Below are 15671 nucleotides of genomic sequence, written 5' to 3' on the forward strand. Positions count from 1 at the left end.
TTTAATGCTTTTTTCACTGAATACGTTGCTTTTACAGTTGTTTTACTGAATAAAGAAATCTATTACTTTCCTGTTAGTGGCATTTAGAGAAGTTGCCCAAATATCTATGGAATTTCTTGAGAGCTGTAATAGAAAGTTGAGAAAAGTATATATTCTCAAGAGAAGAAAATTATAAAAGTTAGACAGAAATGTAGTTTTTAATCTCCCATATGGGGGGAAAACTGTGGCAAAATAAAGTTCCTATGCTTCTCAAAAGACAGTATTTTATTTTTCAAGTGAAGGAAATAAATTCCCCTTAAACTTTCTAAAATACCACCAAGCATGTCTCAATACCTTTTTTAAAAAAAGCTCCTTTCTTAAGTAGAAAACAGGTCCATCTCTTCAAGCAAATGGGTATTGTGCTAGGAAGTATGCATTGCAGTTTTTAGCTGCTTTATAGAAGCTGACGCGACATCTCACAAATAAATTGCTTTGGAGGCAGCCGCTGCTGCTTTTGAAAAATACTCAAGCTGAATTTGCAAAGAACAAGTCTGTTTAATAAAGGAAATGTCATTTTTAAAAAGCTACCTTTTGTACAAAACTTCTAGGAGAAAAAATAGAAACATACAAATGTAACAGAAAGAGAATTCTGCAGCTTAAGGCAGGGGAAAAAAAAGTTTCTTGAAGGTCATAATTCTTTAGCAGAAATAAACGTAAGAAAATCTTCACAGCCAAGGCCCAAATTTTAGCAAAAGCAAGAAGGCTCACCCATCTTCCCCAAACCCACCCCAAACATATTTTCATAGGCACAGAACATTACTTGCCAACCTTCCAACCTGGAAAGGAAAAAATGAGATGGGAGAAGTCTTCCTGGAAACATATCAAAAACTGTAGCCTCCAAAAGGGAGTTGATGGGAGATGTTTTAGGTGGGTTGGGTGGTGGGAGTGATTCAAAACCTGGCCCTCATGAAAAGTTTAAGCAAAAATAGCCCATTAAGGGCCAACCTAAACAGCACACAGCCAGAGAGAGGGGTCGAAGGGGTGGGGTGGGGGGGCGGAATTAGCACTCAACGCAGAGGAGGTAAAAAAAAGTTTTTCTTTCTCTGACCCCTCCATACTTTTCTGAAAAAGTCCTTGCTGCTGTTCTATTTGTTTTTAAATAGAAATATATAATTAAATTTACAAATGCTATTTACAATTTTAATTACAAAAAGACACCCTTTAATAGTTAATTAAAAACCTAAAGCAAAAAAAAAGTTTAGAACTTGTTTTAAGTAAAATGAGACAGTTTTAAATAGTTGGGTTTTTCTCCCTTGTTTTTCTTTTTTCCTCTCGGATTGTCAGAGGAGTTTCCAGCTCTATGTGGTACTGAAGCCCCACTCCCCAAATTCCAGGGAAGCTTTCCAAAGAATATCTCCCCATACATACACAGCATCAGCTCGTGTGGAGAGAGACTCGGGCAGGAGGTCTGATGTTCGTTTGAAACTCCAGAGCTGGCAACCTGGGTTCTTTGCTTCCTGCATTGTCCCTTCTCAAACAGTAGTCTCCCCATGTTTGCTGTTAGTTAGCCTGGTATAAAATTTCCTCCAGGAGTGAAGGGTTTTTCCCGACCAGATCCAGAAACCTGAGGTGATGCCCACAATGAGTGTCATGAGATACTTGATCATGTAGACAGTGAAGTCAGGAGTCATACGTGGGGTATATTGAAGTGGACAGGGGATGGCCAAGCTCTTGCAGTTTTGGCTAATCCAGCTCCGCTCCCAGTGCTCACGGAAGGCCTGTTCATAGAAGTAGCAAGCAATCACAATGGTGGCTGGCACCGTGTAGAGGACACTGAAGACCCCAATGCGCACCATGAGACGCTCTAGCTTCTCTGTCTTGGTGCCCCCATGTTTCATGATGGTACGGATGCGAAAAAGTGACACAAAGCCTGCCAACAGAAATGAGGTGCCAATAAAGAGGTAGACAAAGAGGGGAGCTAAAACAAAGCCCCGAAGTGGGTCTATGTTGTTGAGCCCCACAAAACAGACACCGCTGAGGAGGTCACCATCAATCTGCCCCATGGCCAGGATGGTGATAGTTTTGACAGCAGGCACAGCCCAGGCTGCCAAGTGGAAGTACTGTGAGTTGGCTTCGATGGCTTCATGTCCCCACTTCATGCCAGCTGCAAGAAACCAAGTGAGGGACAGGATGACCCACCAGATGGAGCTGGCCATGCTGAAGAAGTACAGCATCATGAAAAGTATGGTGCAGCCTTCCTTTTTGGTACCTTGCACCACTGTCCGATAGCCATCATCTTGGAAACGTTCATTGCACACCACCCGTTCCTCCAGCACAAATCCTGCAATGTAGGCCACGGAGACCATGGTGTAACAGCCAGAGAGGAAGATGATGGGTCGTTCGGGGTAGCGGAAGCGCTGCATGTCCACCAGATAGGTGGTGACAGTAAAGAAAGTGGAGGCACAGCACAGAACAGACCAGATGAGAATCCAGATGCGTGCAAAGTGGATCTCCTCCTGATTGAAGAACATGTGTCCATCATTCTTCGTGGGTTCACATGGTGCCGCACAGTCTTTCTCTCCAAGAAACTTGTAATTGAGGTAGCTGGGCACTTTAAGGACTCGTGGGCAGTGGAAGGGGTGGTCCAGGGTAGCATAACGCGGTGGCCCAGCAGTACCCTGTCCAGCAATAGGAGTGGCACTTGTAATCAATGCTGGAGAGCCACCTTCCTCTGAATGGTTCTGCCCCACACAGATCTGCTCTGCCCCATGGCGGGGAAAGTTCTCGCAGCGCAGTCGTTCCGGCCACTGAAAGCCAAATTTGTTCATGAGGGCTTCGCAGCCTTGGCGTGCCCTCTCACAAATGGATCGGCAGGGTGGAATGGCTTGCTCCAAGACGGTGCACACTGGGGCATACATAGAGCACAGAAAGAACTTGAGCTCCGGGGAGCACTGGACCTTCACCAGAGGGTAGAACTGGTGGACCTCCAAGCCAGCATCCTCTTGGCTGGTGTGCCCCAGCAAATTGGGCATGATCGTCTGGTTGTAGGCAATGTCAGTGCACAACGGAATGGAGATAGGCTGGCAGAAACCGTGGTCGGGGATGGAAATGCCCTTCTCTCCGTGGAACTGGGCCCAGCAGGATCCCAGGAGCAGCAGCGGCAGGCAGCGGGCCAAGGACGCGTCGGCAAGGCGCATGGTGGTTTGCTCCCCGTCAGCTCTTACGGACACCCGAGCGCTTTGTCTCCTCCCCAGGACGAGCTGAGATCTGTCACTCCCTTCAGGCACCCTAGTCCGGGCAAAACTTTTTGGGATCAGCCTCGAAAGGTAAGGGAGGCAAAACTCCACTCACCCAGCGGGAACTCTTCCTCGCCGCGCGTCTCTCCCAGCGCCTTTCGCTTCCCTTTGTGTCTTCCCTCCCCAATTAGTCCGTTTCAAAGGAGGGCCCCCGGGCTGAGTTGAGCTTCGCCCAGCCTTCTCCTCTTTCTCCTCCCAACTTAATCAATTCCAGGCCGGCCCCTTCTCTCCTTCCCTCCCCCCGTCCGGCCGCTTGCATCTCCATCAAAGAGATCTTGGCTGCCTAAACCCCTTCCCAAAATTTCTTCTAGCCCAATCAGATTCAAATTCAGGGACCAGCCCTCCTCCCCTCCTTCCTCCCTGGGATTGGTCATCCACCTCCGAGGGCGAGGGCGAGGGCGAGGGCGAGGGGGGGCGGCGGGGGAGAGAAATAACGAGATCACGAACCAAAAGCCAAATTTCTCTCCTGCCCTAGAACCCTGTGGCTGTTTTAGAGGAGAAATAATTTACCTTGGATTATCTTTATTCACCTCCAGTCATAATTACAATTATTAGCAGGCAGATTATCTTGGTTGTGCCACCAACTCAACTCCCTCCCCCTTCCCAAATTCTAATAAGCAAAGTGTAAGGCAGCTGCCTCTCCCTTCTCTACGCAAACAATTTCCAACCAAAACATACAAAAAAACTGCCGGGAACACAATTGAGGAGCTGATGTGTTTTCCCAGTTTTTTTCCTCCTGTTGCCTGTGCTTTTTTTTTTTTTTTAACCAGTGAACTCCCTGGTGTTCTATTTGGGGAAAGCCTCTGTTTCCAACTCACACAATAGGTGAGCTGTCACAGTCTAGGCAGAAAGATTACTATTTCTTCTTCCTCATATCTTTCACGGCTAGTTTAACGGGGGTGGGGGGAATGTTCTGCCTATCATTGCTCTTCAATAAACACAACTACATGTGTGGCAGGCTTAGAGGCTTTCTTGTCTGTATTATTTCCTTATATAACAACTTGGGATTTGTAAGGTTGGTTCCTTCAGTTTAGCTTCTGTGATGAGCATCACAGATCTTATAACTTGGAAGAGACCTTTGAGGTCATCTATTCCAACCTTCTCAGTGCAGGAATCCACTAAATCAGGGTTCCTCAACCTTGGCAACTCTAAGCTGTGTGGACTTCAACTCCCAGAATTCCCCAGCCAGCAAAGCAAAGGATTCTGGGAGTTGAAGTCCGCACAGCTTAGAGTTGCCAAGGTTGAGGAACCCTGCACTAAATCAGCCTGGATAGGTAACCATCCAGCTCTTGTTTGAAAACATTCAGCAAAGGGGAAACCACCCCTGTTCTAGGCCGACTGTTCCACAGGTTAACACTCCTCACCATCAGGAAAGTGTCCTAACGTTCAGCCTGAATCTTCTTTCTTTTAACTTTTATTGGTCTTTGTCTTATTCTTGGTTTCAAATAAAAACATGTTCACCCCATTGACAGCCTTCTAGATATTAATAGATGGCTATCCTATTTCTCTTCAGACTTCTGTTTTGCAAACTACACATGCACAATTCCTTTCTTCCCTCTTCATAGAGCATGGCTTCCATTCCAACTCCTTCTCTTCCTGGCCGCTCTCCCCTGAACCAATTCCTGATTCTCTGTGCCCCTTTTAAAATGCAGTACCCAAGTGGACACAGTACTTCAAGGGTGGTCTGACCAAAGCAGAGTACAGTGGAACTGTTACCTCCTGTGATTTGAAGGCAGTGCTTCTGTTAATACAGATTCTAATTAGTCTGACTATAGTCAAATACTTTGGCTTAAGGTAGACACATGTAGTCAAATGCTGAAAGATTGGAGACAGAATCCAAGATTCAAGTACCTTCTCAATCATGAAACCCACTGGGTGTCCCCAGACAAGTTATTCATAGCCTAACTTATCTCAAAATCCATGAACTGCGCAGGTATATATGTTCACTCATTCAAAATTAGCCCTGTCATGAACTTGGTTTAAATGAGCCTCTTAAGGTGAAGCCCTTTGCTTACGTTCTGCTGGCTGAGGATAAGAAGTCATAGCATCGCTGTGCTAGCACAATTTGACATGCATCTGCAGGACTGCTTAGAAATACTTGAAGAATACACCAACCAATGGTGTTACCAGAGTTGGATCCCAAGTGTGGCTCCAAGGTGCCACAGCCTGGATAGCCTCAAATTCAATGCCATAATCATCTTAAAAGAAAGAAACAGCAGACATTTTCCCCTTCCCTGCCCACATTTCTCCCTTCACTAGAGGGAGTAACAAAAATGCCAAGTAGGGACATCTGCAGGGGGATCCCTCTCGATGGATGCCCCTGCTGCCAAGTGCAATTGCAATGTAGCTCAGCAGCATCTCAAAAGTTCTTTCAAACTCAAAGAAAAGAGGAAAAGAAAACACACTCTTAACCCAAGCAGTACCACTGATGCTAACTGCCAAAATTGGGTCACACAAGTGACCCTTGCAATAAGGCCCATGACCATGAGTTGGGTGGGGATAGTGAGCAGACCTTGGGCTGGAGGTTTAGAGAGTACTGGCTTGGGTGGCCTTTATTAAGAGGGGAAAAATGGTGGCTAAATTGGAAAGTATGCAGCACCAATGAGACAGAACAACTGGCATTTCTAACAGTGGGCTTTTTCCAGTGCTGAGCTGGTGCTAGCCATCTATCCTTGAGTCACTGAAAACTATACTATGTCATCATGAAATTCACTGCCTCTATTACATCTCTTCTAATTTGATAAGCAAAGGGATTGGTTGATTCCGCAGTGTTGCTGCACTCCTTCTTTTGCATATAAGTGTGCTGTTGTGTCTGGCTGTTTAAAAGGCTACAGGGAGCAGAGGAGAGGGGCCATCAGCTCTTAATCAGCTCTGATCCTACCAATTACTGGTCATATGACTACACCTCCAATATTTGGTGGTGAAGCTTAACAAATTTTTACACACAGTTGGATACTATTTTCATATAACTAAGGATAACTTAAGCCTAACTTGATCATGAGCTGGGGACAAGATCAAGGGGACAATCAAGGTTAACAAAAGTGTGGAAGCCCAGTGAGGTGCCTGCCCAAACCCAGGTTCTTCTCTAGAACAGAGAAAGCACTATATGCAACATGCGCTCCAGAAATTACAAGACTTCCTCATCCTTGTTGCCATTTCCTGCCATGAAAAACTTAGGGCTCAAGGACAGTGGAGCTGGTGTTGTAGAGAGGCCCAGAATATACTTCCGTGAGTGAGTTGAGTCTCTGATCTCCAGAAGGGCACCGAAGAACTGACACAAACTATGAATACATTTTTAGTGGTGACTAAAAATGACATGACTTATCTTAACAAAACAACATGGTATAGTATAGATTATTGTTGTTTATTCGTTCAATCACTTCCGACTCTTCGTGACTTCATGGACCAGCCCACGCCAGAGCTTCCTGTCGGTCGTCGACACCCCCAGCTCCCCCAGGGACGAGTCCGTCACCTCTAGAATATCATCCATCCATCTTGCCCTTGGTCGGCCCCTCTTCCTTTTGCCCTCCACTCTCCCCAGCATCAGCATCTTCTCCAGGGTGGCCAAAGTACTTCAGTTTTGCCTTTAATATCATTCCCTCAAGTGAGCAGTCTGGCTTTATTTCCTGGAGGATGGACTGGTTTGATCTTCTTGAAGTCCAATAATAGATTATTATTATATAATAATAGATTATATAATAGATTATATAATAGATTATTATTAAAGTATAGATTATTCCCTCCTTGCAATACTTTGATAGGAGAAAGTATGGCTGATGATATTATTTTTCTTCAATGCCAAGTTCTTTAAACAGGGATGGACAATGTCTAATGTTCCAAGTGTTGTTCATCTACAACTCTCAGCATCTATCATCATTAGCTGTGAGCCCTGAGAATTCAATAGCATATGTGGGGGGAGATGGGCGGTGGCAAAAATTTTGAATAAATAATAATAATAATAATCTGGAAGGCCGTAGGTTTCCCTACACCTGTTGATCTTATGGAAGAAGGATGCTGGGAAAGCTGCAAGCCTATGATGTTCTAAAAATAATAGATAATTAATTGAGAAGTGGCAATCAGCAACAAAAGCTAAATGGGCCTTATATCCTCAGAACATGGGAAGATCAATAACCTATTCCTCATAATCTCTTAAAATTTAATCTCTATATTCAGAGGCAGACTATCTGATTGTGAGATGCTGTGGATAGATAATAGAGGTAAAGAAAGAATTTGGATACAATGGACTTTTCATCTTATTAAGTAAAACAGTCTTTTGGTTTGCAAGTGTTCTTTTACAATCCTGAGCATATCAGCCTGAAATCTACCCCTGGCTGCCACTTCCCTGCAGCGTGGATCTTTGCAAAATTGATGAGCCCAAAAAGGGGAAGCAATGGTCGTGGGGAAACAGAGAGAAAAGAGGACGCACCCGTTCCTCAGATGATGAAAGCACCACCAAGCCTTGGGATTGCACAAATACACACTGATGGCTACTGAGTTTAATCTATTTATTGGTAAGATATAAAAACTGGTGGATCAAGTAAAAGGTAGTCCTCTCATTTTTTTTATCCTTCTTGTACTTTTATTTTTAAAGTGGTAATAATTATATGAATATATCCAATACAGAACTCCTTCAAAGTCTTTATTCCCACCCCACCTAATTCTCTTTACCTTCCTGTAAATGAGAAAGAAATAGGGCCTGGCCCTTTAAAAGAGTCCCTTGAATGCTGATGCTGTTCCTTGCTTATAATTGCCCCTTTTCACTAACAAAGAAGTCCCATTAATGACTCCTTTCTTTCTCAGTGGCACCTCTGTGCAAAGACATTCTTTTACTTGTTAGTGTGAAGATTTATTTGGAAGGGGCAGAATTTAGGCTGAGAGGAGAGAGAAGGAGGCTGGACATAATTATGTTAAATTTAGGGGCCATTACCAAGCAGATCTGAAGGTAACAGTAATTGCTTTTTAAGTACTGATAATGTTATGTTGGAACCCTTCATGCCTATTGGGGAAGAAGGGTGAGGATCTGAGGGATAATCCAGTACTATCAGGAGAAAAACTTTGGCTTAGAAAATATGTGATTAAGATTCAGTGTAATTGTGATTGATTAAACATCAATAATTTAATGTTTTATTTGTGTATAGTGGGATGAATACACGGTTTTTAAACATGTGGCAGTTTTAGTCCATACTTAAGAAACACTTCAATCTTTTTGAAATTTTAAAAATAAAAAGAATATTCACATAAAAAGAACAATACACACATAATCTTGAATTACTCATTGTGGTGAAGACTGGGTTAGATTCAAACTAAAGATAGGTGCAGTTACTTTCTGGTGAAACCAATGAGACAGATGGTCAAGAAAACTAAATCCAATTAACTTTCCTAGGAATTTACTTATAGTAATTTAGTGACTCTCCTCTCCTGGGAACAAGTACCCCTGGACACAGATTGCCTCCTGATTAAAACATGCCAGGATTGTTCTACAGGCCTAGATCCTAACCATACGGCCAAATTCTTGTGCAAGTTCCATTGAAGGAGATGAATCCCACAGTCCATTATTTTAGCACCTGAGATGGGATATGCCAGAACTGCTTCTCCATTCCCATAGCAGTAAAAATACAACACAAATAAACTAAGTTTCAGGACTTTCCAAATCAGCTGCTTGATGTGGCACCAGATGCAATATCCCTGCCTGCCTTGTATTACAAATCTCTGGTGGAAGCTTCATTTCTGATCAAATTTGGTTTTCATCCAGCGCCTGTTGTTCCCTAGCTTGCCCTAAGAGTCTCTCTCCCCACCGTGACCCTAAACTGCCAGGGAATCTGGTGTGTGTAATAGGATCGGGGAGGGGGGGGCACATAGCCTTTCTTTCTGAACAACTGACCCTAAGCCTTTCTTCCCTTATCTCTCCCCCTCTCTGCCAGCTTAGCCTCCTCCTTCCCCCTCTTGCCATCTCCTCTTACCTCAGCCTCTTATCTTCCTGCATTGTAATTCTTCCCCTGTCATATTTCAAGCCCTGCCCTTACTTCTCTCCTGCCTGACCTGAGGCTTTTATCTGGGCCCATTTTTCTCCCTGCAACTTGATCCTGCATTTTTTTTTCTAAGCACACCTTCCACTTTCTGCTTATCTTTCTTTCCTCCCACAGACACACTTTCCAAGTTTTTTTCCCCCCAACAGACAGCACCAAGTTAGGTTTTTGTCTCTGAAGTAGCTGATCCCTGGCAAGGCTGCTCCTGTCTTCTTCGAAATTTGGCTGCCTGTTTTGTTTCAAGCTATTTGATTTTTTTTCTCCCCAGTGAAAATGGGCTGGGGCAACCTGATCCAAAGCAAGCCAGCCACAAAATTCTTCAGTTCCACATTCCAAGAGACAAATGAGCTACCATTCATGACCACCATGAAAGGTACTTGGCTACTTCTGGTACAAAATATCAGGGAATAGAAGTCACTCAGTTCTTTGAATCTTCTGTATGATGGCTCAGTCGTGCCCCTGGGCCCTTCTGTTTTTATATTCGAAGCACAACCAGAAATGCCCCCAGTTTCATAAGGAGCAAAGTCTTATTTTGCAAAACTGTGGCCCTGTTGAATGCAGCAGCAGCAGCAGCTTAATGCTGAACTGCATCTCTGATAAATGCTGCTTTTTTACCTCCAGATCTCCACATAAGAAAGCACACAATAAACCAAAATCAAACAAAGAACCTGATTTCTAAGTACGGTATGGGAATCCAGGCACAGAAACTTGATGTTCTTGAACACCATCCTTATTGCCTTTGACCTGCCATGTCTTGCAATGAATACACTCACTGAGTTCATACATTGCAGTAATCCATGGTTTATTTAACCATAGTTTATTGAATAAACTACAATGGGCTAGTTTCCACTAACAAGTAAACCACAATTGGCTTAGCTTGTTCTATAAATCCAGCCACTGTCAGGCTAAACTTCCCTCTACTGTGACCAGGCTACATCTGACTAAAGAAGAAACATGCTGAAACTGCAGGAAATTTCTAACCTATTTATCATGTTAACCCTTCTTCTAAGGAGCTGTTTTATTATAAAATATTTTGAACAGCAAATTCCCAAATAGTTGAAGCACGGTCATATAATGTGGCAGAACATTGTGTTCTGTGGAGCAGGGATGGGCAGATTTCAACCATGTTTAATCTACTGTACTTTAGTTCCACCAGTCAGAGACAGGTGCAAAAATGAAGCACTCTTCAAGCACATTATCTAGAAACAGCAGTCACTCCAGGTTCACACAACATTCTAAGCCTAAGGCAAGCCAGAAAAATTAGTGAGAGTCACCCCAGATGAAGGATAAGTAAGCCCACTTGCTGAGCAGTGTGGCTTCCTATGCAAAGGAAAGACACTCATAGAAATAACAGAGTGCCTCTGGGCATATTTTGGGTCCAGGAATTTATTTTTAGTACTGTAGAGGAATTAGATCCCAGTCCTTCCATGCAAGCAATTCTTGCAAATGTCTTTCATTTCCGCAGCTTAATTTAGGCTGGAGAAAACTTTTTGTTGTTATTAGGGTTGAAGAGTTGGTCAGCCCACAGAAACCTGCTGATCTTTTGCAAAACACTTAGAGTTCAAATTTGATTCTACTCCTAGAACTGAATACACAGCCTGTATGTTGCTTCATATTGCTGTTTTGTGTGAAGCTTTTCAGGCATTCTCCACTCTTAACTGTGGCTAGAAAAAAATGTACTTGCATAATGCTGGAACGTTCTTGCATTCCATTCCATACTGAACTGAAGCTTCTTGGCTGAGCATCCCTGAGCAATGAGCTAGACTGATTTTACAGTATTCCCGTCTCCTTTTTATCCCTGGGGCAACACCAACCCGCAGTTACACACTCTGGCTGGGTTCACTTAACACAGAAAACCCTAATCCTAGGTTAGCAAATCACAATTGCTGTACCCAAACAAATTGCATCTTATGCTATATTAGCATGAAGGCATAGCCTGATTCACACAACATGCTGGTACAACAGTTGACTTCCAATGACACCCTGAAACTTCAACTACCCAAACCCATTTTAGACTTATTTAATGTGCTATACATACCCAGGCCTGGTTGTGTTCAGGAACTATCAAATATCAAAATCAGAAACCAGGATATTGATTGTCAGTCTGGAATGAGGCATAAAAGGAAAGCACTACTGTACACAGCTCTCCTACTTTTTCTCTGCCTGATGGAGGGAACCAGATTGTTTTTATGATCTTCCTGAATGGGAAGGGGCTGTATACTTCCAGTAGCCCTTGAGCCTGGCTAGTGAGAGAAACAAGATTGCCTCGCTTCACCTCTGTGGCCCTCAGACAATTGGCAGTTGCTGCAGAGGCTTCTCCCTGGCGGTGAGATGAAACTCCTTGCAGCTGCTGCTCCTCTGGTCACCCCTGGGCTGGTTGTCCTCTGCTATGGTGTTCTTTCTCAGAACTTTTCCTACCTTTCTGTAGGGGAGCTGTGTACGGCAGTGCTTTGGATTTAATTGCTGATAAATGCTTCAGAATACCGTATGGGGGGAAACAAATGCAGCATATGACTCCTGACTCATTAAACAGCCATGACTCTTTCCAAGATGGCACAGAGCTGCTCAGGGGTGTGAGAGATCTATACAGTACAATGCACTTAACCAACAATATCTGTGTTTGCACAACATGCCTCCCAGGAGTTAGCGAACCAAATTTAACCCAAATGCCAGCTTTGTATGACACTGAATCATAATCTAACCACAAGAGGTGGGCTAGCAGAATATATGACGCTAAAATGTACTTCACTAGTTTGTGGTTCAGTCATGCAAATAAAGTCAGTGACTGGATTCATGTGTCATGCTGAGCTGTTATGTGCTTAGTTTGGTTTGAAAGGTGTATTGTTTGAACTTTGCAACTATGGTTTATAAATCATGATTTATGGGATGAGTGCAAAAAAGTGACACTTGTGGACTACTTGCAGTCTGCAGATGTTCCTTTTGCAATCCCCAGAGTCCACCAAATGGTAGGTCCAAAAGCTGTCTCTGTGTGTTAGTGCGTATATGGCACTTGCTTGCTGCTGCGTTTGTGGGACACATAGGAGAAATGCAACAGAGGAGACACAGCAAGAAGGAAAACAGGTGGAGAAATCTCATTGCATAAACACAGACTGTACGTTGTTCGTAAGGGATAATTGGCTGTGTTCACATAACATATAAACCATAAGCCATTGTTTACAAGCCACAATTGGTTTAGATTCCAATCAACTATACCACATAACTTCTCATGGAATTCTCATTATATTTAAGAGGACTGTCACCAAAATAATTGACTGTCCCCTAATTCAAGGATAGTTGAGAATCTACCAGATCCACTTCTTATTACTCAGGGCTAAGTGCATTCCCAAGTTACCCCCATGCTTCTTTTTCTTTAGAGTGCCAGTTCTCAATTATGGCTGACATATTAGATTTTCTCTTTCAATCTTCCATGCAGACCTGATCTGGGTTTGTGTTAGGTTACTTGCTCTCATGTTTATATGGTTTTGCTTGCTGAGAGACTTAGAAAAACACACGAAATACCCGAGCACTTCAAATCAGCTTTCCCCAGTCTGGTGCCCCACAGTTTTGGTATGTAAGGATAGCAGGTAGTCCAAAGCATCTGGCAGGTCCTGTGTGGGGTGAGATCAGAAATGGGCTTCCTGAATGACCACTTTCAGCAGCCTCAGCCAGCAGAGCCAATGGTAAGAGAGAATGGGAGTTGCAGTTTGGCAAATCTGGAGAGCCACAGGTTTTCCCAGGACACCCTTTTGCACCTGCTTTCTGCACGAGGCCATACCTCTTTGATGTGCCCAGATGTTAGACTTTTCTCTTTCAAGTATTAGCAATGCTATTCCTGAACTGTGCATGTTCCATCACTATTTCAAAATTAGGCCGATGGCCGAAATGAACACTGGGAACAGGATTTGACATTGTGTGATCCTCTGCTTTCAGGATGAGAAGCTGTTTACACCCCACCCAGCTGCAAAGAGGCACTTGAGAGGGAAAGAGCAGTGACTGGTAACGCTCAGAAGAAGTGGAGCAAGCAGAGCTTCTGTGCTACCCAGAGCTCCTTGCCTTCGCCTTGACAAGTGGCAACAAAATAAACAGTGTAAATAAGCAAGTATGCAAATAAATGCCATTTGCATACTTTACACAAATCGCAAAAGACAGCATTGGGGGGGTAGCATTTCAATTGCCCAGCTGCCCAATAGTTATTTATTTATTTCTGGAGGAAGAGCAGAAGGCAGCTATTTGGAAAATTCCAGCCATGAGTGAAACTGGTTAGTGGGTTTATTTAACTCTACCTCAAGTGCATTGTTAAGATTGTCAGCACGCTGAGATTTGGTCATAAATAACTCAAATCAGCCTGAAGTTTTGACGTTCTTCGGGTAGGCGCTAGTGAAAAGGCCACAGGAAAGAATGGCCTGGCCCTGTTTCTTTCCCAGCCTAAACTTTCTCTCTCATTCTCACTCCCAGGCCATTTCTATCTTACTTCTTCCCACTGTCCCTGCCCTTCTCTCTTGTTTTCTTTCCATCATTCCTCTTTCTTCTTACTTTTCTCCGTTTTTTCTTTGGGGATTTTCTTCCCCACCCAAGCCTCCCCCACCCACCCCCTCTGTTTTTTCCCCCTCCGAACTTCTTCCCTTCACTCAGCTCGCTCCTTTTCCTGTAACTTAAGCTTTTGTTGAGAGCAGGAGAGGGCTGGGCTGCCTTGAAAAGAGGCCCCTCTCTGCCTTTCAGGGCGTAATTGAAACCATCGGCACTGTTCCTAGCCTTGGAGGAGGGGGGTATAGGATCCCAGAATCAAAGATCGGGAGCTGGGATGGGGGGAATAATTTGACCCTTCAAGACAAACAGTGATTTATGACACTGTTTCCCAGTCAGTCCGTTTCTCCTACCCCAACCCTTGGCAACCAAGGAAGAAATCTCCTGCCCCCCCACCCCTAAAAATCAGGCAACTATATACAGGGAAGGTCTTATTGGGTACACACACACACACACACAATTTCTTCTCGTACACCATCAGCAAGAATTCCTAGAGAACATTTTATCCCAGGTGATTGCAAAGAGAACTACTTTTCTTAATTTTTGAAACAGTCCTACTACCTTGAGAAAACGGCACAACACAAAAATTCATAGGCAAACTAATTCCTATCACTGCTATTTACCGTGCCAAAAAAAGTTTCATATCTTCTATTTCTGCCACTGTTAAAGTTACAGAAACTTAGCCAGGAGAAAAAGGGGGGAGAGGGGCAACCAAAATGGTTCCTTTGGCTTTGCGACAAAATAAGTTAACCAAGTGTTTTTTTCTCTTACTGCTCTCCAGTTATAAACTAGAATATTCGGTGAAATGAATGGAATTGGCAGAGATGGCGAAACTGACAAGATTGATTAAAGAAAATATTGTCTATCTTTCTACTTGGAAACCACTTTTGGACTTTCTGCTTGAAACTGAAAAAAATGAAGTTTTGATTTTGGGATTTGATGATTAGGACTGTATAAGAATGTAGAATTAATGCATACTATAGCTAAAAACAGAGTAAGAGGTTAATGTATTTTTATGTTTTTATCTGTATTGAAGATGGTCAGAAGTCACTCTTTTTCCTAGGTCTCTTTTTATTTCTGCACTTTTAAGTTTGTTCTTTTTTCATTTCTTCTTTCTTCAATCTCTTTCTATCTTTATATGTTGTACTTTGAAATTTAATTTTCTTTTATACACACACACACACACACACACACACACACATACATACACACATACATTAGAATATTCAACCAGGACTAACTAGAATTTAGTACAAATATATAATTATCAGGGTTTCTTTTCTGGTTTTCTTTTTTTTAATTAGGTAAAACAAACAACAACAAGGAAAGGTTTAACTGTCAAGGTTGATCCTTTGAGAAAGTCTAATACTACAACTTCTGAGCATATGCAAATTCTGTTATGAAATCTGAGCTTAGGATTCAAGGCTAGATCTGTTTTGAGGTTTTCATATTATTTTAAGGCACGGTTTGTTTTAACTATGATTCACTGAACAAGCCATTACAGCTGGATTCATAAAACATACTAAGCCAAAATCAAACAATCCTTTATCGTTTAGTATTGTATGTGATCCCAGACAAAAACATGGTTAAAATGAGCAATATGTCAGTCTCAGGGGGGAGAAGAGAATGCTTTTGCAAATGCACAAAATGCCTTCATTATGAAATTATTATTATTTATTAATTAATTGTACATGCCACCAGTTCATCTTGATTCACAGTGGCTTATAGCAACATAAAATTACAATAAAACATCCACAGTGAGAAAATTAACCCACAACCTCAGATAACATTATAACAGAACACAAACCATAACAAATCAAAATCAAAAATAACAGTTACAGTGCAC

The 15671-nt window shown here is 42.9% G+C and overlaps 1 protein-coding gene across 1 annotated transcript; it reads right to left on the reverse strand.

Moving 5' to 3' along the window:
- Nucleotides 1–514: 514 nt before the first annotated feature.
- Nucleotides 515–3483, reverse strand: FZD2 (frizzled class receptor 2). Its single transcript, XM_063300524.1, has one exon. The coding sequence runs from the start codon at nucleotides 3174–3176 to the stop codon at nucleotides 1512–1514; it is 1665 nt and encodes a 554-aa protein (XP_063156594.1). The 5' UTR covers nucleotides 3177–3483; the 3' UTR covers nucleotides 515–1511.
- Nucleotides 3484–15671: the final 12188 nt, after the last annotated feature.

This window comes from Candoia aspera, chromosome 4 (assembly GCF_035149785.1).
Source record: "Candoia aspera isolate rCanAsp1 chromosome 4, rCanAsp1.hap2, whole genome shotgun sequence".
Lineage (NCBI taxonomy): Eukaryota > Metazoa > Chordata > Lepidosauria > Squamata > Boidae > Candoia > Candoia aspera.